A 23,021-nucleotide genomic window follows, 5' to 3' on the forward strand; every position below is an offset into this window, starting at 1 on the left:
CCATCTGCACAAGCGGTGAGGGAGGGCTGAGGGAAACACTGCAGTCCCCGTAGGCCAGGGGGCCGGGGTGAGGAGGCTGCAGGGTGACCCGTGAGGACCGTAGGACCAACCACTCCAAGACGCACAGAGGAAGACCCTGAGAAACTGGGCGGCCAAGCACAGGTACCACCAGTGGGGGTGGAAGGCCAGCCTGAGACTGGGGGGCTGGTCTGCAAGCTGCAGAGAGTTGAGATTGGGGCCTGGGTGAGGAAGGAGTGGTTCAACAAGACTCCTGAATATGACTGAGTTTGAACCCAGAGTGACTGAGAAATTACTGCACTGAACTAGAATTCCCCTAGAGTGAGTTGTCTGCCAAGGCAGGGCTCCGAGTCTGAAAATCAAAATGAGTTATGGAATAAATAAGACTTTTTTGGTACATTTTGTGTACATGTGCAATTCATACTTACTAGTTATGCTGTAACACGTATCCTAATTGGATACAAGTATGTGTGAGATGATTATGAGATAGCTTTTTACCTTTTTTTGGCGGGGGGACAAAACTACAGACAAACATACTCAAAAGTAGAGATCACCAGAGTTACACACTCCTGTATCAGTTAGGGTCTCAACAAAAGATGTGCTCCCATGAGGATAATTTGAGTGAGGGTTAAAGTTAGGGCTGGGGTGTGGGGAACCAGTCTGAGCGCATAGGGCAGGGGGTTGTTACCTCCCTGATGCCCAGAGAGACCAGGGGAGGAAATGGTTCTGGGGACACTGGCAGGGTGGGAGTGGGGGGTAAAGATCTGTTATCACTCTCTTCTTTCCCTCCTTTGCCTGCTAGGAAGCCAGGGGGCAAGGGAGCCATAGAAGTTGTCCAAGTGGTTTGGTCTCTTGGGGTTCAGACCAGGAGGGGGAGAGTAGATGGACAAATGGAAAGTAACTGGCATAATCCCATATACCAACACCTAGCTGCAACAAGTGTATTAGGTTTCTACTGCTGTTTCTACCCCACCATGGAAAATCTCCCAGTTGAGGAAGTCAGAAGCCCAGCACAGCGTGGCTCACGTGGGTCCTCTGCTGAGGGTCTCACAGGGCTGCGATCAAGGGGTCTGCAGGGCCGTGCCCCTTCCTGAAGGCTCTGGGGAAGAACCCGCTCCCAGGCCCGTGCAGGTTCCCTGTGGTTGTAGAACTGAGGTCCCAGTTTGCTGATGGTTGGCCAGGAGTTGTTCTGAGCTTGTAGAGGTAACCTTGCTTCTTGGCTCATAACGGCCTTCCTCCATTTTGAAGACACCGATGGCCAGTTGAGTCCTTCCTACCCTTCAGCCTTATCTTGCCCGCTTTATGTTTTGGCCTTAGTTGATTCTTCTGCCTCCCTCTTCTGGCTGTCCGGGCCCTCCTGCTTTGTCCAGGATAAAGAATCTCCCTGTTTTAAGGTAGCTAATAACTTTAATTCTATCTGCAAAGTCCTTTCACAGGACTACCTAGACTAGAATCTTGGAATCTTTAGAATATCGCCAACTACTACAGTGATCAGCAACTCACCAATCTTCCATCACAAGCTTTTTTTCTTTTTTTAATTAGTGATTTAAAAAAAACTATATTGAGCTATAACTCACATGCCCTACAATTCACTTATTTAAAGTGCACATTTAACAGTTCTTGTAGATCACATTCTTAATCTTTGAGTTGTGGTAGAATATATGTATGTAACATAAAATTTGCCATTTTAACCCTTTTTGAGTGTGTAATTCAGTGGCATTGAGTACTTTCACAATGTTGTGCAGCCATCACTACATCCCAAACTCTTCCATGACCCTAAATAAAAACTCTGAAACCATTAAGTGATAACTCTCCATTCGCCCTGCCCGCAGCCCTGGTGACATCTGATCTACCTTTGGTCTCTGTGAATTTGCCTAATCGAGGGACCTCATATATGTGGAATCATATAATATTTGTTCCTTTGTGTCTGGCTTCTTTCACTTAGCATAATGACTTCAAATTTCATCCATGTTGTAACGTGCTGGAACTTCTTTCCTTTTTATGGCTGAACATTCCATCGTAGGAGTACAACACTTATTTATCCTTTCATCTGTTGATGGGACTTGGGCTGTTTCTACCTTTGGTTATTGAGAAAATGCTTCTGTGAACACTGGTGGACAAGGATCTGTTTGAGCCCCTGTTTTCAATTCCTTTGGGTGTATACTTAGAAGTGGAATTACTGGATTTGGTAACTTTATATTCAAATTATTAAATGACTATTGTTTCATCGTGAATCAGCCCCCAACAGTAAATGTCTTCATTCAAACAAGATAAAGATTTTTTTTTTAACAAAAAAATTGTTTAATTTTCTGCACTGGTATTTGTACAGCTGTAAACTCAAGGAATCATCCAATACTTGTATAAATCTGGGGGAACAGTTAATAAGCACCTTCAGTGGATTCCACAGTTTAAGAATTGACCATTTGAAAACTTTTAGAATGAATCTAGTAAAACGAATAAAATAGTTATAAAAAACTATACAAAATCATGACAAACATTTGATATAGAGGGCTTGATATGGCATGATAAATATAAAAAATAAGCAAAACTAATTCAGGGGGCTGGGCTGGATAAAAGACCCATGTGTTCCCCAAATCGTGTGATTTTGGGGGATATATCTGGCTCTCAAAACAAACTCCAATTATTCAGGGAAAGGCTCTTTCCCGATCCAGGTGCCACTGGCATGCTGAAGCAGATGAGGACAATGTGGGGAGGGGGTACGGGTGGGTTTGCACTGCAAAACTCACTGAGGTTTGCAGATAAGGGGAAGGATCTCTGCCCCAAGGAGAAAAACAAGCAAATTCTTCCATGTCTTCAAGCATAAGTGTTCTTTGGCAAAAGGTGCCATTTTCTCTTTGGGATTATTAAAGAGTTTTTCTCATTGCTGTTGTCAAATGCCCTTCTCTACCCTTTCCTCTTGATCAGTCTCTTTGTGGTACTTTCCACTGAGCTTTCTCTACTCCCTTACCCTAATCCTTCCTGACTCCAACTCCTTATATGCTCAGCTTTCAATCCAAAATTCCTATTGTTTTGCAACTTTGGGAAGCAGCCGATAAAAGGTAACACTAGCTACTCGTCTGGCCCGGAGCTGTTTCTAAACACATAAAGCAATCAAGGGTCTGGGTCAGTAGTATAAATATTCAACCTGGCCCTCTTTGATGAGAAGACAGCCAGCAAGGGCCATGAGCAGAGGGAGAAACAAAGGAGAAGTGAGCTCATGGTGACTGTAGATCAGCTCTCACCAGTGGGGGAGGGAGGGAAGGGCCCAGAGGGGGGTCATCACTGGTACCAGCCCCCAGCTATGCCCGAAGTGAGGGAGGCGCGGCATCAATGCCAGCCATGGGGCCAGGCCACTCAAGAGACCAGATGCTGGGATCCAGGTGCTTTGCGCAAACAGGAATCATTTGGTAACCACTGGTGTAAATTTAAGTAAGCACTTCTGAAAAATCCTCATCCTCAAACACCTGACTCTACACCTTGGAATTCCTGCCACTGGACACTCTTTTGACTGAAGGCTTTGCCTACCTGCCGAAATGCCAGTAACTTATCTGAGAGGGGCTGCTCCTTATGGCCCACAGGTATCCACAGAGCCCTAAGACAGGGTGGGTTTTGCACGAAGGCCAAGGCTTACTACTCACTGTGATGGGAACCTTGGACAGGATGCAGGTGGTACAGACTCAGGGGGAAAAAGCTAGGAGGAGGGAAATCCGAGCACCAAGAGAAAAGCGGGGGAGGATTAACACCCTCCTTCATTCACAGCCTCGCCTAGGTGGCCCTGGCTGGTGTGTCAGGGAGATAACAGAATGGCAGGTGTGTCAGAGTGAGGCTGAGCTCATAAGGCCACAGGGGAGGGGGCAGCTCAGGCCTGGCTGGGGAGGCTCTGCTCACCACTGGGCTGCTAAGTTGGGGAAAGGCTCCAGAGCACTGGGATGGGCATATAATCCTCCCTCGGGAGGGTTTTCTGTCTGTGTGTAGGGGAAGAGACTTTCCCATTCCGGAAGCCCAGGGCATATGTTTTGGGGACAGCGAGGGGAACACTGTTGGGGCTCAGGCTGGATAGGACCTGGGCATGGTGGCCACCAGGTCAGATAGTTTTCAGTCTGGACCCTTTCAAGTAGGGTGCTGCTGAATACTTGCAGAGGAAATGAGGCACTCTTGTCTTTATTTCTGCTCGATACAGTCAACTCCCAGAGTGTTGTCAGGGCAACGGCAGGTCCTGCTTCCGGGGGTAGCCAAGCAGAGGTGGGTACAACCACCATTGTTCACTGAGCAATAGTTGTGACCTGAAAAAGGCAGAAATCGGCTCAATTGCCCCCTCAGAGAGGAGCCTCTGTATTAGCCCCCTTTTTGGTTTCCAGGGGGCCAAGCATGTGGGTGCTCCAGGAATAGGGAATCCTCCTCACTAAGGATCTGCCAGATGGGCAAAAACATCGTTTCCCGATTCCTGAGTTGGGGACTGTGCAGATTTATCATCAAAGCTACCGAACAGGACTCAGGAAGGATTTTCCAGCTCTCACTCTAACACGGAGCTGGGATTTTCAAGCACAAAGCGCTCTCTATCTAGCTTGTCCACTCGGCTTCACACTGGACCAGGGTGGTGGTGGGAAGCCAAGGAGGGCGAGTTCGGGGAGAGCAGATTCTGGAGCCGGGCTGCCTAGCTCACCCCCAACCGTGCCTCTGAGCTGTGAGACTCTGGGCCAGTGGCTTCAGTTTTCCTTACTTATAAAATGGGCACAGGCATTGTACCAGCCTCGTGGACTTGCTATGAGGATGAGTGAACCAATGAGCACACAGCACTGCGAGCGCCGGGTTGATGTATGTGAAGTACCCAGCTCACAGTAAGCACCCCATCCATGTCCGTGATTATTAGGAGCAACAATTATTATTGCGGCTGTGAGGCCAAATCGATGGACTTTGAAAGCAGCAGAGATCCTAACACGGATGTTCCTATTTGGAACCTGAAGACCACTCACTTCTAGACCCAGCCCAAGATTCAGCGCTTTCCCTCACCCCGGTCCACCATCTCCACCTCATCCCCTAATGTTTTCTACATGGCTCACCCACTAAATAATGAAGACGCATGATGGAAGGGACCAGGTCTCACCTGCCACGTGATGAGGGCTGCGAGAGGCCAGGGTGTGGGCTTGCAGCCTCAGGGCACCCTGAACAGTAAGAACACAGGTGAGTTACCTTGGGGACACTGAGACAGGGCTGTGGTGACGCCATATAGCCGGGTCTGCTTGTGGGGGTGGAAGGTATCCGTCTCTTTGGAAACAGCAAGATCTACAGCGACCACGGAATTCCTACGGAACACCAAAGGGCAGAAGGTAAAGACACATCTGATGGCTCGAACCTTCTGTCTACAGGGCAGCTTCTTCTGTGGTTTTGGGGACAAACCGGAGGCCATGCAGAGACACAGTGGCCTGACTTCCTAGCCATCCTTCCCTTCTCCTGTGAAGGGACAAGTCTGCGCTTCTCTGGCTTCTTAAAAAAGGACAAAGATGAGCTAAGCTCTCCCCTCAGCTTTAAATTCCAAGCTGGGAAAGCAGCTTTCTCTCCAGATGCCCCCGACCACAGCTGCTTGCTCGGTGTGACCCCCTCCTTCGTGCAGGAGGGGTGGTCAAGAAGGGGCTGTGGGAATATTGCAGTTTAAGAAGCGAAATGAAGTAGGGGCACAGCGTGGGCATGGAGCCCACCCACCGAGGGACCTCGGGCCAGCTCGTGGGGAGAGAACAGACACGCTCCAGAAGTCCAAGTAGATGCCCATCCAGGAGCATCCAGATGATAAATAGCACCTCCTGCCCCCACCCCCCCAGGCACCCTCGGCCCTCACTCTTCTTCCCCCGCCTTTCCTGACAACCAGAAGGATGAGGCAGGGGGCCACATGATGGGGGGGCTTGGCCTCCCAGAGACAGGGAGGCAGGGGAGGCTCCCCAGCCCCCCGCTGACGTACATCTTCCAGTCCGTGTAATACAGATGCTTCCCATAGCTGGTGACAGCAAAAGGGTACTGGAGCCCTTCGAGAAGCCTGCGTCGGCCGGACTGCCCAGGCTTCAGACACTCCACCCGATTGGTGCCTGTGTGGAGCGAAAACAAGGCGTTCATTGTGCACACAAGAAACGGCCCCTTTGTGTCAAGACAAGTGACGAGGGCAAGGGTGAGAGAAGTCCGCGCGACCATGACAGATCCTGGAGAACACATGTGACCTGCTCTTCAACCGCGGAAAGCTTTCTCTCTGCCCTGCCTTGCCCCTGTCGCTGGCCAACCCCCACCTCTGCCGGGGGACCCAGGCCTGGTTCCGACGTGGGCTGGAGCCGAGGGGCCGTTCCTTGCTCCACTCATTCCCAGAGCAGCTGGGGACTTAGTAGGAATGATGACATCTTCAGGTCTCGCTCAAGTCCCTACCCCCTGAAGCCTCCCAGGCCCTCCCTCCCCTCACTCAGAGCCCTTACCCTGGATGCAAGATGCAGCCCCTGCACCCGCCCCCCGCCCAGCACCGTGGCAGCTAACAGTGTTGGGAACAGGGCAGGTACGGTGCTCCACAGACACATGACAGCTGACTGACCCTGCTCCCCAGAGGAGCATCCCGCCCGCATCCCTGCCTAAGGGACACCCCAGGGCAGGGGCTCACAGCAGGACTGCACGCCTTTCTCTTCCCTGGCTCCAAGTCCCGCCCGAGTCCTTGGGGACAGATGCGAGCTCGAGGAATGTAAGGCATGAATTGCACAATAGATAGATGATATTAGGGTGAGGGCAGGCTCTAGGGGTCAGCATACTTTTCCTCCAAGGGCCAGATGGTAATTAATTTAGGTTTTGTGGGCCAAGAGGCACAAAGGAGGACATCCTGGAGGCATTTATGTAACCTCTTACAATGTTAACATTTAAAAAATGTAAAAACCATTTATAAGACCCACGTGGTACTGAAGTGGGTGGCTGGTTGGATCTGGCCCATGGGCTAGAGGCTGCTGACCCTTGACTGAGAAGACTGAGAACTTGCCCTTGGACAGCGAGCGTCAAGCCTCGAGAAACAATACATCGCAAAGATGGGCAGCTATTTTTGCGCAGGGAATTGAAAGAGCGATCTCACACCATCTTCCCTGGAACAGATACTAGCCCACAGTGGGTAAGAATAAATGTTTAGTTTAAAGAAGAAGAAAAAAAGCACTGCTCCAAAGCCAGGAGTCATGCCTGGGGCTTTCCGTCACCTGCGTCCACCCAGCAGAGCTGAGATGAGTAGGCATCAAATGTCAGCCCGTTGGGCAAGCCCAGGTCATCCTGCACGAGGATCCTCCGGTTCGTGCCGTCCATGTAGGAAGTTTCAATTTTGGGGCTATCTCTGTTCCAGTCGGTCCAATAAAGGTTCCTGGAGGAGGAAAGGGAAGGGAAAGACAGAGACGAATAACAAAGAGGATGAGAAGAAGTTTACAAAGACAACTTAAAAAAAAAAAAACCCATGATGAAGACATTAGCAGGCATTCAAACAGAGGGTGGCTAGAACAGGTCTGGAGGCAACATGTTCTCTTTTGCAAAGAGACTTGGATTTGGGGGTTCTTTGTTTGAATTTGGTTACTCTTTACTGGTGAATTCGCTTCCCTTAAACATAACGGACATGTTCTATCTTGCTAAAGCGGGTCAAAAAGACAGCACAAAACAGAACACCGCAATGAGACAGACATGTGGCAATTCCTGTCCGCTGTCCCTACACAGGGGGGCACAGCATCTGCCATCAGGGAGGTGGCCACGGGACCACAGAACTAGGGATGTGGCCTCACAGGGAAGGGATCCAAGTGTGAAGGCACTGAGGGCGTGGTGTGCAAGATTCGGAGCTTGGCGTAGGGAAAAAGAGAGAAAACGTTGGTGGGATGACAAAACCCAGGGAGGGGTCTTCCAGGGGTCCATGGTGTGTTGGCCTGAGCCCCAAGGGTACATTTATGCTCCTCTGATACCCTTCTGGGGCTGACACAACACAGGTGTTGATCCACATTCAACTCAAATAGAAATAACCAATTTCTGAGCTGTCCACTTACAGGGTCCCTTCCTTAAAGTTTTACAAGTGGAACACGGGATCAAGTCCATGGTCACGGGGAACTGGGACAAATGTTCTGGCATTTCACAGTGCATATCTCTAAACCACCCACTGAGACCTGTTCATCCTGTGACGCATTCATTTCAGGAGCGCAATGCCGGAGCTAGAGCCTACCGCTTGAGGCTATATAAAAAAGCAGCCGCAAACTGAACAGACCCACACCCAGATTTACACATAGTTACCCTCGCACGGAGTCCGTTACGATGCCTCTGGGATTCACCAAATCAGTCTCAAACAGCACCCGGCGCTGGGTGCCATCCAGCTTTGCAACTTCTATTCGATCCAAGTGAGAATCAGTCCAGAAAATGTTGCGGCCAAGATGGTCAAGGGCAATGCCTTCTGGACTTCCAAGATCTAGAACCAAACACAGGACACTGCTGGGTTTTTTAAGCAGGTGAGATTAGGTTTTTCCGATTACTCAGTGTTATTTCACATGGTGCTCCACCCTTGCACTTTGGGAAAACGAATGGGAATATGGAATGCTTGCTGCTTATAAGGTAACCAACTCTCAAAGTGACGCATTAAAGAATGCCACTCATTCACTTGGCAGACACCTACCCTGTGTACCATACTGGGAACCAAGCCCAACATCACACCTCACCTGTGGCCCTGGCTTCCAGGAGCTTGCAAGCGATCACAATTCAGACTGAGTTCTGGGTTTATGGGAACATGGAGGCGGACACCAGACTTAGCCTGGGGAGACCCAGGAAGGATTTCTAGGGGAGGTGACACCTCATGAAGCTGGCTCCCGAAGGACCAGCAGGAGTTTGTCAGGCAAAGATCCTAGATGAGGGATGCCAGGTGGTGGGAACAGCACATAAGTATAAAGGGAGATTGGACAGGGCTCGAAGTGAACTATATATAATTTTGGACAGCTGGAGTCTGTGAGGATGGGAGAGCCGCCAGAGATGAAGTTAGGATGCCCGTGTGAAGGAGCTTAGAGCTTATCCCATGAGCAAAGGGGAGGCACAGGAAGATCTTAAGATGGGAATGGAACAAAACAGATTTGCCTTATTCACTAGTTATTGGGGGAAAAGGGTCATCTCAGAGAAGTAAGAGCAAGAAATCATACCTGTTATTTTTTTATACAAATATGAGAAGTGCAAAGAAGGGGCGTCAGTGATCAGAAGTAACACTCCCAGAGTCCTTACTAGGTTATAAGTGACTGATTCTCAAGCCAGGGCTTGCCACAGGGCAAGCTCACTGCGCTGTGAGCCTTCAGTGCCCACCTAACCTAACCACAAGTTCAAGACTGCAAATAAAAACAAACTAAACATTAGATCCCCACCAGGGTTTTACTGGTCACTTAGGATTCTTTCCTAATCTTACTGATTCGACAGCTAAAGGTCACTTAGTATGGCTGGAAGCCAGGAAGCAGAAGAGGCCAAGGAAGAAGCTACTCTACCCGAGGGATCCCAGGTTTGAGGAAATCATTCCCACACTGTGTTTTTCGTCAATGTGTAAGCGGTTCAGACCCTCAGCTCTCTCAGATCAGCCTTCACTTGACTCCTAATATGACCTTGACTGTGGATGCTGGAAACACCAAAGCCCCGCCCCCCGGAAAGGACCCCTGCCAGAGGAAGTTTATTAAGAATGAGAAACAGCCCTTGAACAAGGTTTTTATTATTCAAACCAGAAGTAGAGATTTGGGAGGTATTAAAATATTTCCCACGTCCCGAGGGGAGAAGGGGCAGCAAGGCTGACCTCGGAAGACCTCTGGTGTCTTTCAGACAAAACCAGAATAAATCATTCCGGGGTCTATCTGGGATGAGCACATCCTCCGCCAAAGACACGACTCAGACACACAGACAGGAAAGTCGGGGGAAGGCTGTTCAATAGCACTATTTCACAAGACACCCAGGGGCACCCAGAAACTCTGTGTCGTTCCGTCTCCTTAGAAACAGCTCCGGTCCTGATTTTGAACCCAAGAGCAACCAAGCCTCCTCCTCCAACCAGGAAAATACTTCTTTTTGAACTATCACACCAAAGAAATGTCTGGAAAACCTCACCCTTTACTGTGCAGTCAGGGCTTAAGAAGGGAAGACAGCAAGGCGGTATTTTCCATATTGCTTATGTCAAGAGGAAACGGGTTAGGGTACTTATTAAAGATATTTGGGTAGGAGTTTAACTCAAGGAAACAGAGAGACACTTAGCATTTGGACCCCATTCCACTTTCACTCACTAGGGAGGCACCAACCTGTACCATGACAAAGGATGAAGTGGAAGTTTCTTTCTCTCTTTTTAAATAAAAGAGAATTTATCCCCGGTGATCTTCCCTCTACAAAGATCACAGTCTAGTTTCATTCTGTGTTTTCACAGTGGACTTTGGCCTGGAATGTTCCTTACTGGGCTTAAAGCTTTCTTGGATGATTATCAGTTCCAGAAGTAACAGGAAATAACAGTGATGACCTACTCCCCTCTTCCACGGGGTTTGCAAGTCAAACCAGAGATCACAGCAACAACAGTTTTAACAGAGAGAGAGAGAGAAGACACAAAAAGGCATTTTCAAAATTCTGTTCATTAAGCCAAACCATGAAAACTGGCAGACATTATTTAAGTAGCACCTTGGCTTCTAGAAAAGGATGCGGGGTCTATGTCTGAAGCTAGACATATTTAAGTCAACCTCAGCTTGATTCCTGCTCCTGCTGCATCATCTTTTGTGAAGGAGCCAAGGAAGGGGGAAAAAAAAAAAACTTCCCCACAGGCTGTTCCACAGGCACAGGGATTCTCTGGGAATATCCACTGTCACAGAAACATTAAACTGGAAATTGGAAAAGCGACATTCAGCCCCAAGTCAAAAGAAATACCAAATGAAGCTCATACATTTCGAAGGTATATCTTTGACTTGAGTGTTTTGCAGAGGAAGCAAGATGATTTTATACAAGACCTATAATTGGCACGACAATGTCTTTTGATCGAAAATATCTGCAAGTCAGCTGATGAGTTATTGACTTAGCATTACGTAATATTTGACCTTTTCAGTAAAGGGGAATTTATACAGGTCCTTGGGTCTTTAATCTTGATAAAACACAGCCACATAAAATAGTCATGACTTGAATGTAGACATTATAATAACGCACAGAGTCCTTGGCTTAAATCGACCTCTATGTTAAGGAATCAAGGTTAAATGTTGAGAGGTAGGCTATGCCGAGGTGTTACGCACTTCATTATCAGTAATGCCAATTAAAAATTGAGGAATATCTATGAAAGTTCAGCCCGCTTTGCTGTACTCCTCTGTCACAGGCAATCTGAGCAAGTACCATGGGGGGTAAGGTAGAAAAGGACCCCCCGTACCACCACCACCATGATGTCACAGGTTGAAGTGGCAACTTTTGACTTGAAAATTGTCTTGGGAATAGTCACCTATCAGGGATAATATTCGCCAATATGCTTGTAATCCTCCCAACTTTATGATGCATCTGCCTAATGGAGTATACCTGAGGTCAGACATCCTGAGAGTCAATTCTAGGCTCCACAGCCAGAGGAGAAACGGATATCCAAAGTGGACCATTGAGTTCGGCCCTTATTGTTCATTAAAACTTGCTAGATAAGCTTTTAGAGAAAGGCATGGGCACTTAGCTGTTTTAATTTTATTCTTCTTAGGCCAGCAACAAATCCAGGCTAAGGTGTTCATGACTTACTGATGAGTCCTTGGAGGACTTTTCGGAGAAGGCTGCATAGGGTGCTGTTGAGGCCAAGAACCGAGTCCCACTCAAATCACTATATCCTGTATGCAACCACGCACTCCACCCCTCTACTCTCCCCCAAGAAGCCAAACCAAGAAGGGAGAGTGGTATTTGCTTGCCCACCTTGTCGAATGATGGTAGTTGGCTCTCCGCCATGCAGACTGGCTCTCCCAATGGAAGGCTCACTGATGTCGGTCCAGTAAACCATCTTGTCCACACAGTCGAAGGCCAGTCCAATGATGACTTTATCCTGGAAGTACAGACAGTGTAAGAGTGGCCCACTCACTAGCATCTGAGGGACCAACGATGGTGGGAATCTTTCACATCTTTACAAGTATCTGGATGCCTTTTTTTTTTTTTAAGATTTTATTTATTTATTTGACAGAGAGCGAGAGGGAGACAGGGAAGGAGAGAGCAAGCACAAGCAGGAGTGGCAGAAGGAGAGGGAGAAGCAGGTTCCCCACTGAGCAGGGAGCCCGACGTGGGGCTTGATCCGAGGACCCTGGGATCATGACCTGAGCTAAAGACAGATGCCCAACCGACTGAGCCACCCAGGCGCCCCTGGACACCTTTTTAAATGAAGTGTCTTCAAGTCTTTAGTCTACCTGTTGAGTTGTAGGAGTTCTTTATGTAGTTCAGATAAAAATCTTTTGTCATATACATATATATGTGTGTGTGTATGTGTATATTTCCACTCATTATGTAGTTTGTTTTCTCACTTTTTTGTTTGCTTTTATTTTGTTTTCATCTTCTTAATGGTGCTTTTCAAAAGCAAAAGCTAAAAATATTTATTGAGTTCAATTTATTATTGTTTCTCTTATGACTAATGCTTTTTATATGCCATCTAAGAAATCTTTACCTACCTAAAGATCATTTTTAAAAAAGACACAAATAGGGCGCCTGGGTGGCTCAGTCAGTTAAGCGTCTACCTTCGACTCAGGTCATGATCTCCAGGTCCTCGGACTGAGCCCCCGAATCGGGTTCCCTGCTCACTGGGGAGTCTGCTTCCCCCTCGGCCCCTCTCCCTGGTCGTGTGCTCTCTCTCCCTCGTGCGTGTGTGCATGCACACTCTCTCAAATAAATAAATAAAATCTTTAAAGAAAAAAGACAGAAATATTGGAAAGGAAGAGGTAAAACCACTCTAAGACAATTTGATTATTTATGTAGAAAATCCTGGCGAAATCTATAAAACTATTATAACTACCAACTGAATCCAGTCCAAGGCTGCAGTGTACAAGGTCAATATAAAACGGTATTTCTACATACTAGCAAAAAATAAAAAATTTCAAACAGTAATGTTTATAATAGCACCCAAAACAAAGTATTTAAGAACAAATATTTTTAAATGTGCAAGATTCTATACTGAATACTATAAAACATCACAGAGTGAAATTAAGGAAGACTCAAATAAAAGATAAATTAGTCTAATGCATTGTAAGATTTAATATTGCTAAGACATCAATTTTTCCTAAATAGAGTTAGAGATTCAATGCCATCTAGATCAAAATCCCAGCAGGCTTTTTTTCCCCTTTGGTAGGAACAAGCTTACTCTAAAATATCTATGGAAATGCAAAGTGAATATATAAAGAACTCCTACAACTCAGTAACAACAAATAAGCCAATTACAAAACGGGCAAAGGATATGAGCAGACATTTTTCCAAAGAAGATATATGAATGGTCCCTAAACGCATGAGAAAATGAGACTATCACTCATTAGAGAAATGCAAATCAAAACCACAATGAGACACCACTTCACACATATTAGGATGGCTATTATAAACCAGAAGATAGTAAGTATTGACAAAAAGGTAGAGAAACTGGAATCTTTGCATTATGCTGGTGGACATGTAAAGTGGTGCAGTTACTGAGGAAAACAGTAGGGCAGTTTCTCAAAAAATAAAAAAAAAATCTGCAGAATTACCACATGATTCAGAAATTCTTGGCCTGGTTTATGTTCAGAAAGGATGAAAGCAGGGACTTGAACAGGTATGTGTATGCCCACATTCACAGCAGCATTATTCACAATAGCCAATGGGTGGAAGCAACCCAAGTGTCCATCGATGGACGAATGCAGAGGCAAAATGTGCTAAATCTATACCATGAATATTATTCAGCTTAAGAAGGAAGGAAATTCTGACACCTGCTACAACATGGATGGACCTTGAGGACATTCTGCAAAGTAAGCCGGTTACAAAAGGATATATACCATAGGATTTGGAAAGCATGAGGCACCCTAGAGGAGTCAAATCCATAGAGATAGAAAGTAGATGCCTGGTTGCCAAGGGCTGGGAAGGACGGAGTTATTACTGAATGGGTACAGAGTTTCTGTTGGGATGATGCGTGGATGGTGGCGATGGTTGCACCATCATGGTGAAGTGGTTAAAAGGGTAAAAAATAACCCCCCCAAAAATACATTAAAAGAACACAGTGAATCTTAATCCTGTTGTTTGAGCGCCCTCCCCTCCACCTATCCCACCTCAATATTTTGCTTTTCACAGCCTCACTTGACATTTAGGCTCCGCCCTTCGTCTTGGGCGACAATGACTGTCACAGGGGGCTCAACCCACTCGCACTACCTGAGCGTGTGCACCGGAGGACACAGAGAAAGAATGACAATTGCCCCTGAAGGGATTTATGTTTCTGAGAGGCAGAACACAGAGATCACTTATTCATTCAGCAAATAGTCTTGGCTCTAAGAACACCACTGTGAAACAAATACCTCCATGAAAGAGATGGACGGTTGCTGGTCTGGTCTTGCGAGCTTTAGAGCTTTACGTTCTTAGTGGGAACATATACATCAGATACAGAATGTATGTGTTGATATACAATGTATCATGCAGTGCTAGGTAAAGACAAAGCAGGGTAGGGAGACTGAGAGCAGTGTGGACAGGGCGGCCAGGACAGCCTTCCCAGAGAGGTGACGTGCCAACAGAAATGTGAATGAGGTGAGGCAGGGAACTGCACCAGTGTCTGGGAGGGTGAGGACTCCAGGCAGGGGGGTGGCAAGTGCAAAGGCCCTGAGATGGGGATACGTGTGTGGTGAGTTGAGGACCAGCCAGAAGGCCAGATGGCTGAAGCGGGGGCGGAAGGGGGGCGGGGGCGGTGGGGGGGCGGGGATGGTGACAGGGAATGGGGTGGGAGAAGTGGCTAGAGCCCATGGGAAGAACAGGATTTTATTCTGGGTGAAGGGAGAACCCATCAGAGGGTTTTGTGCAGGGGAAGAACATGAATCCAATCAAGGCTAATAACAAGAGGTTTTGAAAAGCCTCTTCACTCCTTACAGGACCTGAGGGTCCCCCTCTGCCCCGGCGACCCTGACCGAATCGTGCTGGAAGCCCCCATTTCGCAGGTCGGGTTTCTTGCCGAGGGTTGGGGGGGTGGTCAGGACTGCAGATGAAACTGGAAGGCTTTTCAGAAGTGTCCAACCTCTATCTAACGGACAAAAACCTCCAACTCACAAAATGCATCTTTGACGCTTTGAAAAGCTCGAAGCTGAAGCCTATTATTGCCTCGGGGCAGATACGAGGATCTAGAGTGACGGTCTGCCGAACATGAGCCGCTGTACTAATTTAGCAGGAATGGCAAGGTCGGACCTGGGAGACACACACAAACAAGACACGTAGCCCATGTGACGCCCCCACCCAAGGGGTCAGACACCACAGTGGTCTCTGAAGGCCTTCCTGCTTCTCTGCTCCCACCCCCTCCTGGAGCTCCACAGGCAGCTCAAGAATACAGTGGCCCCATCTAGAGATGGACACCTGGGGTCACACGGAAATCAAGAGGCTCCCGAGTCCAGAGGTCAAGCCCCAGGGCTGGTCTAACGACCCCCTGCTTGATTTCCCAGGTCACCGAAGCACCAAAGCTAATTGCTAATATGCAATTAGCCGGCACTCACCGGGGCGTGAAGCAACGTCTTGGCTTCTGTCTTCTGCATGGTGCTTCCTTCCAGGGGGACGCGCTCTATTTTCCCAGTCTGAGCAAAGAGTAAGTGGGTCCCAGGTGGCAGGGGGATCACAGCGGTAGGAACGGAGGGTCCATGGTGAATCGGCGGAGCCACCGTACTCAGACCTGGGTGGCAGGAGAGGTCAATGAGCAAGGCCTCCATGTAGCAGGAACGCAAGCACGCATGCACGCACGGGGACATGCCACCTTCGTGGCATCACAAACGGCAGGCCACACAATGCCCACCGTACATCTAAAAGCACAAGGAGCAGAAAGACCACAAAGGGCGTTTGTGAAGAAGATAGGAGTTTAATATCTTCATGTGAGAAGGCATGACTTTAATATATATATTATCATATAATAACTGCAAGAGCCTGAGGATGTGAACATACAGAATTCAACCACTTAGGCAGATTTAACATGTGGATAGGAACTAATGCAGGTGAAGACCTACAAAATGAATACCGAATGAAGGAATGGGTGCAGGCAGGATGGAAAAAGAGAGATAGGAAATCTTAAAAGATGTGGGAAGACCTATCCCTGTGTACATGATAGTGAGTCTGTGCCACATGCCAGGAAGGCACATTTTGAACCAAAGATTGTTTTCCTAGACCTGTGCTGTCCAGTATAGTAACTACTAGCCACAGGTAGCTAATTAAAATAAAAAATTTGATTCCTCAGGTGCACTAATCATATTTCAAGAGCTGAGCCACATGTGGATAGTGGTTACTACTAAACCAAAAAAAATGGAGAGAAACCAAATTTAATACATAAATGCATGAGAGTTCCAATAATGCAGTTATTATTATGATATAATATATCATGTGAGAAGGCATGAGTTTAATATTAAAGGTCATGTGAAAGAAACAAACACCCAACAACAACGGCTTAGCCTTCCCCTTACTAGAAACAGAAATAATGTAGCCATTCCTGCCCTGTGCTGGACGCGGGCTGCCACAGTGAACCAAAACGACAGCAAGAGTAGCCCCCCTAAACCGCTGCCCCCAGGGAGCTGGCACTCCAGAAGGTGCTGGAGGGGCGCTCAGAGCAAACCTGCCCTACACTCCCTGTCCTGCGGGGCAGGCGAGTCGCAGACCCAACCCAACGAGCGGGCACGTGCCCTCCCTGGGCCTTCCAGGAACAGAATGATGGTCAGGGTCTCATTCTCCTCCAGGTTCGGCCTCGCCTCCTCGACGCAGACCCTGATGCGTGGCACCACTCCCTGGCTCCCCCCGACGAGAGAGTGTCCTGAGAAGGGACAGGCAGCCCCGGCTGCAGGGGCAGGGACCCGGAATGGACGAGTCATGGCCTTTCCGGGGCTCTGTGTCCGGCTCTCCGAAGAGAGAGAGTTGGACCCGGTCCTTCCTGGGGCCATTTCCACTTCTTTCTCCGCCCTGCCTGTCTTGCCCATTATACCCTGTCAGTGACATAAACCAGGCTGGCTGACTCCTTTACTAGCTCTGGAATCCATCCCTCCTCTCTAAACTCCCTGCCAGCAAGCCAGGTGGTTCCCTCGCCTGTTAAGCACCTGCCGGGGCCGCTCACTCCCCTCAGCTTCTACCCATCAGCCAGTGGTATTTCTAAAACCCGAACCTGGTCGCATCAGTGCCTGCTCAAGACCCTCCCCGGGCTCCCGGCTGCCCTCGGGATCAACCCCAGGCCCGTCTGCTGGGCATCCGAGGCCCTCCCCTGGGCTCCCCTCCTCTCCCCGACCTCTCAGCCTGCACCCGCTGCCTGCAATCGGCTTCCTCAACCCCAGCGTCCCCAGAGCTGCTACCTTTGCCTCTGCTCGATAACATACTGGTCTGCAACACCTTCCCCAACTAGCCCACCACTCTCGTAAACCTCTGGGTTTCTCGGCTCCCTCCTCTCCCATGGAGCTCCTCTCCCTGCCCTACACCTGTTCACCTGTCCCGCGAGGTTCTGGGGGCCACCGCTGTGACTTCCCCCTCTGGACCCCCGGGCACTGACCCCAGCATCTGAAGCTCAGTTCATGTTGGCTGCATGAATTAAGGACCACTCCCTACTCACTTAGCAGCCTCTTAGCAGCTTCGGGAACATATCTGGTAGAGGATCAATCCTGATCCTCAGCTGAATTGAGAATGGAGCTTCAAGGACTGACTGATTTTGGTCACTTGTGACAATGACCATTTCCTATACTTGAGACAGAAGCAGGATTTTAGAGCCGGATCCATCCTGGAGATTGTTTTGCTCCTCTCTAGTGTGGAGGCTGAGGCAGTATGGGTCCCGAGCAGCACAGCCTGGCCGGCTGCACGCTCCCCCGCTCCCGGCCCCGCACCTTCCAGAGAAGGCCTTCGGTTAGCGTCTTCCAAGCCTGCCACATCCCAGCCCTCAGCTGCTGGGAGGCCAGGTGGCCACTGCGGGGAGTGTGCCCTGGGGGACCCACAGCACACATACCCTCTGCTACCAATGTGGTATGGCCACGGCCAGTCCCACCGAAATTTGTACACAACAGGTGTGCACAGGGAGGAAGAGAAAAGGTATGAGGAGAGGGTTGGGGGACAGAGAGATGGAGGGAGTGGGGTGCATGATGAGGGAGACAGAGAAGAGGGGTGCAGAGGGCAGAGAGGGAGGGAGGGAGTGGGGTCCGGGCCGGTGGAGCAGTACACGATTTAGGGCAGACAGAACGTGGTACCTGTGTCCTGGGCAAGGCCCCCAGGGCTGCTCACGGGCCCGGGGACTCTGGTCCCTGAGGCCCTTCTCAGACCCAAGCCCAGCACAGTGCTGCCCTCCGACTTACAGGGAGGCCTCATCCCGGGCCTGGTCCTGGTGCCCTCCAGCTCACGGCCGTCACGATCCACACACCAGCACTGGCCCGTGCTGCCGTGGCACTGGGTGGGCATGTAGTGCCCGTGCTCGTCACACTCAGGGACAAAGAGGCCTGGCCGCTGTGGGCCCGTCACCCCCGCTGCCCTGAGGATGTGTTCTCTCTCCAGTTGGCATCGGGTTTTCTCCATTTCTGTGACAGAGACAAGCACAGGGGAGGTGGTCAGCTGGGTCACCGGGCAGTGTCCGCTGCGGGAGACCCGCACCGGACGCAGACCCATGGAAGCTCATCGCTGGGTTTTGTGCGGTTCGTTTTCTAAAATTGAAAATATCATATTATTTAACGGATGTCACGGTCAAGATCATATTTACATTTTCTTTTCTCTCCTCAGCGATTTGTTTTCAGTTTGTAAACACTGAGACAAAACTGACAGAACACAAAATTAGTTATTTCACAGTGAACACTTCAGTAGCATTTAGTATAATCACGATATGACGAAACCACCACCTCTATGGAATTCTGATCCACTGTCCTCAGCTCCAAAGGAAAGCTGACACCCAGAAGGAGTTTGCTCTCCACTTCTGCCTCCTCCCAGCCCCTGGCAGCCAGCAACCTGCAATCTGTCTCCATGGATTGCCTCTCCTGGACATTTCCTATAAATGTGACACGTACGTGTCATGCATACAATACATGACCCGTTGTGTCTGGCCACTCTCACTCAGCAGGTTTTCAGGGTTCATTCACAGTGTAGGATCCATCAGTACGTCATTCCTTTTCATGGCTGAATAGTATTCCACGGGATGCCTAGACCACATTTTGTTTATCCATTCATTACTTGATGGGCATCACGGAAATTTGTTTTAAGAAACTTCATTTCTCTGAAATTTGTCCTTTTTTTTTATCATCTCAAGCTTCTTGATTATCCACAGCAAGTCCAGGTCAGAGATTTGGGAGACCAAACATCCCAGGGCACATTTTCCAACATTTGTGTTTCCTTTTAACAATGAGCTCGCGTTTGGCATGAAACATGGCCTCAGCCATGGAACTTGGATCCCCAGGTAAGGAAATAATTCTCTATCTGTGGGGAATGGCCTGGAATCAATTAATGGCTCCCCAGTACATAGAGCTGTAGCTGGTTCCACACTGGTTGGAGTGTGGCCACAGCTCTGCAGTTGTGGCATGAAAGCAACCAAATTTAATACATAAATGCATGAGAGTTCCAATAAAACTTTATTTACAAAAACAGACAGTGGGCCAGATTCAGCCTGTGGGGATTCTAGTTATCAACCCCTGCTCTAGGGCATTGCTAGTAATGTTAGGGAGATATTTTATATAAATATAAAATGGTATGAGGAGAGGGTGGGGCCTTCGGTTGGCATATTAATTCACATATTAATATGTGTTAACCAATATATTAATGTATTGGTAATAATATATATTGTAACGTAATATACAGTACTCTGTTTCACAAAACTTTGTGTCTGAAAAGTGTTTCTGACTCTCGGTTCCACCACTTTTCGTGTTATCATGGGCACGTCGGTAACGCTGAATAAGCCACACCCCTCACGGTAGGACAGCAATGGCGGCAGTAACTAATCTCATGTATTATTGTGAGAACTGAAATATGATGAGACAATGCGTACAGATGGAATTTGAAATTCCACACTCAAATGTTCATTTGTGTCTATGTCTACACATGGCCTCCACAGTGACGGTCAGTAAATGTTTAAAGTACCTTCTGTCTACATTGCCAATTCTCATGCTAGCCTGCTCCGCGTGGTTGCTCCCGTGATCAGAAGCAGTGAGTGGGCCAGGAAAGTGTGTGTTCAACCTGGCAAGGGAAAAGTGGGTATGCTTTCCCTTTTGTCCTAGGGGCTAATATTAAAAAACAAACCAACAAACAACATATTTGCTGTAGGAAGAGCCAGATGAAGATACAAATGAGCCAAATGCTCGAGAATAAAGATGTTGGGTTTTGTTTGGCCCTTGGATGTAGAACTTGTTTACTTCCTCAATATCTTGCATGTGCACAGAGTTTTAGAGTTCCCATATCAACTGTCTCCATTCACACATGTTTCATTTAATTCTCTACTACAATTGTATGCAACAGACAACTCTTATTTTTTACACCAAATGAGAGACCCAAGGCTCGGATTGGTGAAGGGGCTCCCAGGCCACAGCACTAGGACGTGACTCAGCTCAAGCTAGAACCGGGGTCTTTGGATTCCTGGCCCAGCCCCTGCCCCTCTGCATCCACAAGCCCAGTGCCCAGAACGGCTCAAGCACAGTGGACGTGTTATGTCAACGGTGATATATACAAGTGAGCTTAACGCACTCACTGAAATTATCTGTGGCCCACAGGCTCAGTTTCCTTCCATCGATGTCTGTGTATGGTGCTGCCTTTCCAACTAGAAAACAGGCCTGGCGTTGTGTGTGCTATCAACCACACCAAACTTTTAAGGAAGTAGGGGTTACTCCATTTTATGTGGCTGACAGTTTTGTGTTGCCATGGTGTTTGGCCAACACACAAAATCTCAAGTGATCTACAATTTATAGGGGAACTTTTAAGTGCTGTATCTTGAACTTACAAATAGGAGGAGAAAACCTACCAATTGTGACTCAGGAAACGGAATTTCAAGTGTGTTTATGGAAAGCTGTGATGTCACTGGGTTTTTTGGGATGGCTTCCCAGCCTGGCCAGCAGGCAGCAGAAGCAGCTCTAGTGGGAGCCCCCTGCTGAGGGTCTCACCCCTCCATTGCGGGTGGGATGGGGAGGGGTAAAGAGACACATTTCCTGACCTGTTTCTGGCTGATAAAATGACAACTCGGGCAAGATTCCTTTTATTCACCTACTCTGAAGAAGCAAGCAAGACCTGATACTTATTCAGGGAAGAGCAGGAAGTCTGGGGTGATTTTCTCAACATTGAGGGCAAAGAAAATGAGAGAAAAATGAAATAGAGAAATAAGAAAAAAGCACCTTTTAAATCTCTTGACTTGCATTTTATTTCCTTGCCTGATTACATTTCTTTCTCTGTGTTAATTCAAATAAATAACTATTGTAGCCTCTGATATACTCAGTAGGGTGGAGGAACTTGTTTGGCGAGGCCTTACTTATTCAGCTTTTTCCTGTCTAGTCTGCCCCCACCAGGGGCCAGCTATTCCTAGGGGCTCTTTCACACACCTAGATTTATCTATAATAAAAATAATCTAACACCAGAGACCTTAAGAATTTTTTTTTTAAAGGGTCTTACTCAAGGGGCGCCTGGGTGGCTCAGTCGTTAAGCGTCTGCCCTCGGCTCAGGTCATGATCCCAGGGTCCTGGGACCGAGCCCCACATCGGGCTCCGTGCTCAGCGGGAAGCCTGCTTCTCCCTCTCCCACTCCCCCTGCTCGTGTTCCCTCTCTCTCTGTGTCTCTGTCAAATAAATAAATAAAATCTTTAAAAAATTTAAAAAAAAATAAAGGGTCTTACTCAATTTTGAGAAAAATTGCCATAGAAAATTCTCTTATATAAGGAGTTCAAGGAACCTTTTGTAAACCAAAAATTATTCAGGCCTCATGTTCTTTGTTTGTAAAACAAAGGAGATGAATTATAGACTTTCTAGAGCCCCTTCTAGATCTAACTGGGAAATTCAAGTTTTCTAACATTGGGTTTACTTGAAGCAAAGGGCACACTGAAACACAAACAAGACATAGAACAAACAAAAAGTGTCCATTAAATTGTTCCTCAGTTTTCTTTTCTTTAAAAGTTGTATTATCCTAAATGTTTTTGTCTTCCCTTGCAGCCTTGCTCTCTCAACTCCTGAATTACCTTTGTGTCTAAAGATGTGTGGTGTGTCTTTCGGTGACAACATACTGCCAAGCGTGAAGAGATGTAATCAAACATCGGTAGGCTTGGTATTTGCCCTTAAGGACCAGGCTTTACAACTCTAGCCAGGACTTTGTATATGCCTCTTTGATCCGCTAATAATCCACTCTCCTACTTTCCAAAACTCTATAGACAGTTACATTCCCCCAGACAAGGTCGGTGGCTGTGGTTGTCAGCCTCCAAGATAGCCCCAATCTCCCGCCTCCTGGCATTCTCACATTTAGGCAATTCCCTTTCACACTGTCGGAGGGTTGGCCTGTGACTAATAGTATTACCAGAAGTGACAGCTTGTCACTTCCCAGATGAGGTTACAAAAGATCGTGACTTCCATCTTGGATGTGCTCTCTCTCTCATCACTTGCTCTGGAGGGAGCCAGCTGCCAGGTCTTGAAGTCACCGAGGCAGCCCTGTGAAGAGACCCAGGCTGTGAGGACCTGAAGTCCTCAGTCCAACGGCCCGTGAGGAACGGAGGCCTGCCAGCAACCACGTGGGTCCCTCAGCCCCCAATGTACCTCAGAGAAGACCGTAGCCCCAGCTAATGCCTTGACGACAACCTAATGAGAGACCCTGAACCAAGACCACCCAGCTAAGCTGCTCCTGAATTCCTGACCCTCAGAACTGTGAGATAATAAATA

General features: G+C 48.1%; 1 protein-coding gene across 2 annotated transcripts in view; it reads right to left on the reverse strand.

Annotated features, from left to right (window-relative positions):
- Window positions 1–4,176: 4,176 nt before the first annotated feature.
- The window catches only part of NID1 (nidogen 1), a 79,974-nt gene continuing 61,129 nt past the window's right edge, over window positions 4,177–23,021 (reverse strand). For both annotated transcript variants that reach the window (XM_028104613.2, XM_088019800.1), the window contains 8 exons: window positions 18,495–18,713; window positions 15,687–15,859; window positions 11,914–12,040; window positions 8,287–8,458; window positions 7,224–7,381; window positions 5,972–6,095; window positions 5,209–5,321; window positions 4,177–4,301 (listed from right to left, as the gene is read on the reverse strand). In XM_028104613.2, coding sequence (XP_027960414.1) covers window positions 4,180–4,301; window positions 5,209–5,321; window positions 5,972–6,095; window positions 7,224–7,381; window positions 8,287–8,458; window positions 11,914–12,040; window positions 15,687–15,859; window positions 18,495–18,713 — 1,208 coding nt within the window. In that variant the 3' untranslated portion in view covers window positions 4,177–4,179. The remainder of the gene's footprint in view (window positions 4,302–5,208; window positions 5,322–5,971; window positions 6,096–7,223; window positions 7,382–8,286; window positions 8,459–11,913; window positions 12,041–15,686; window positions 15,860–18,494; window positions 18,714–23,021) is intronic.

This window comes from Eumetopias jubatus, unplaced genomic scaffold (genome assembly GCF_037043125.1).
Source record: "Eumetopias jubatus isolate StellerSeaLion01/CBP00866 unplaced genomic scaffold, mEumJub1_p1.0 scaffold_17, whole genome shotgun sequence".
Lineage (NCBI taxonomy): Eukaryota > Metazoa > Chordata > Mammalia > Carnivora > Otariidae > Eumetopias > Eumetopias jubatus.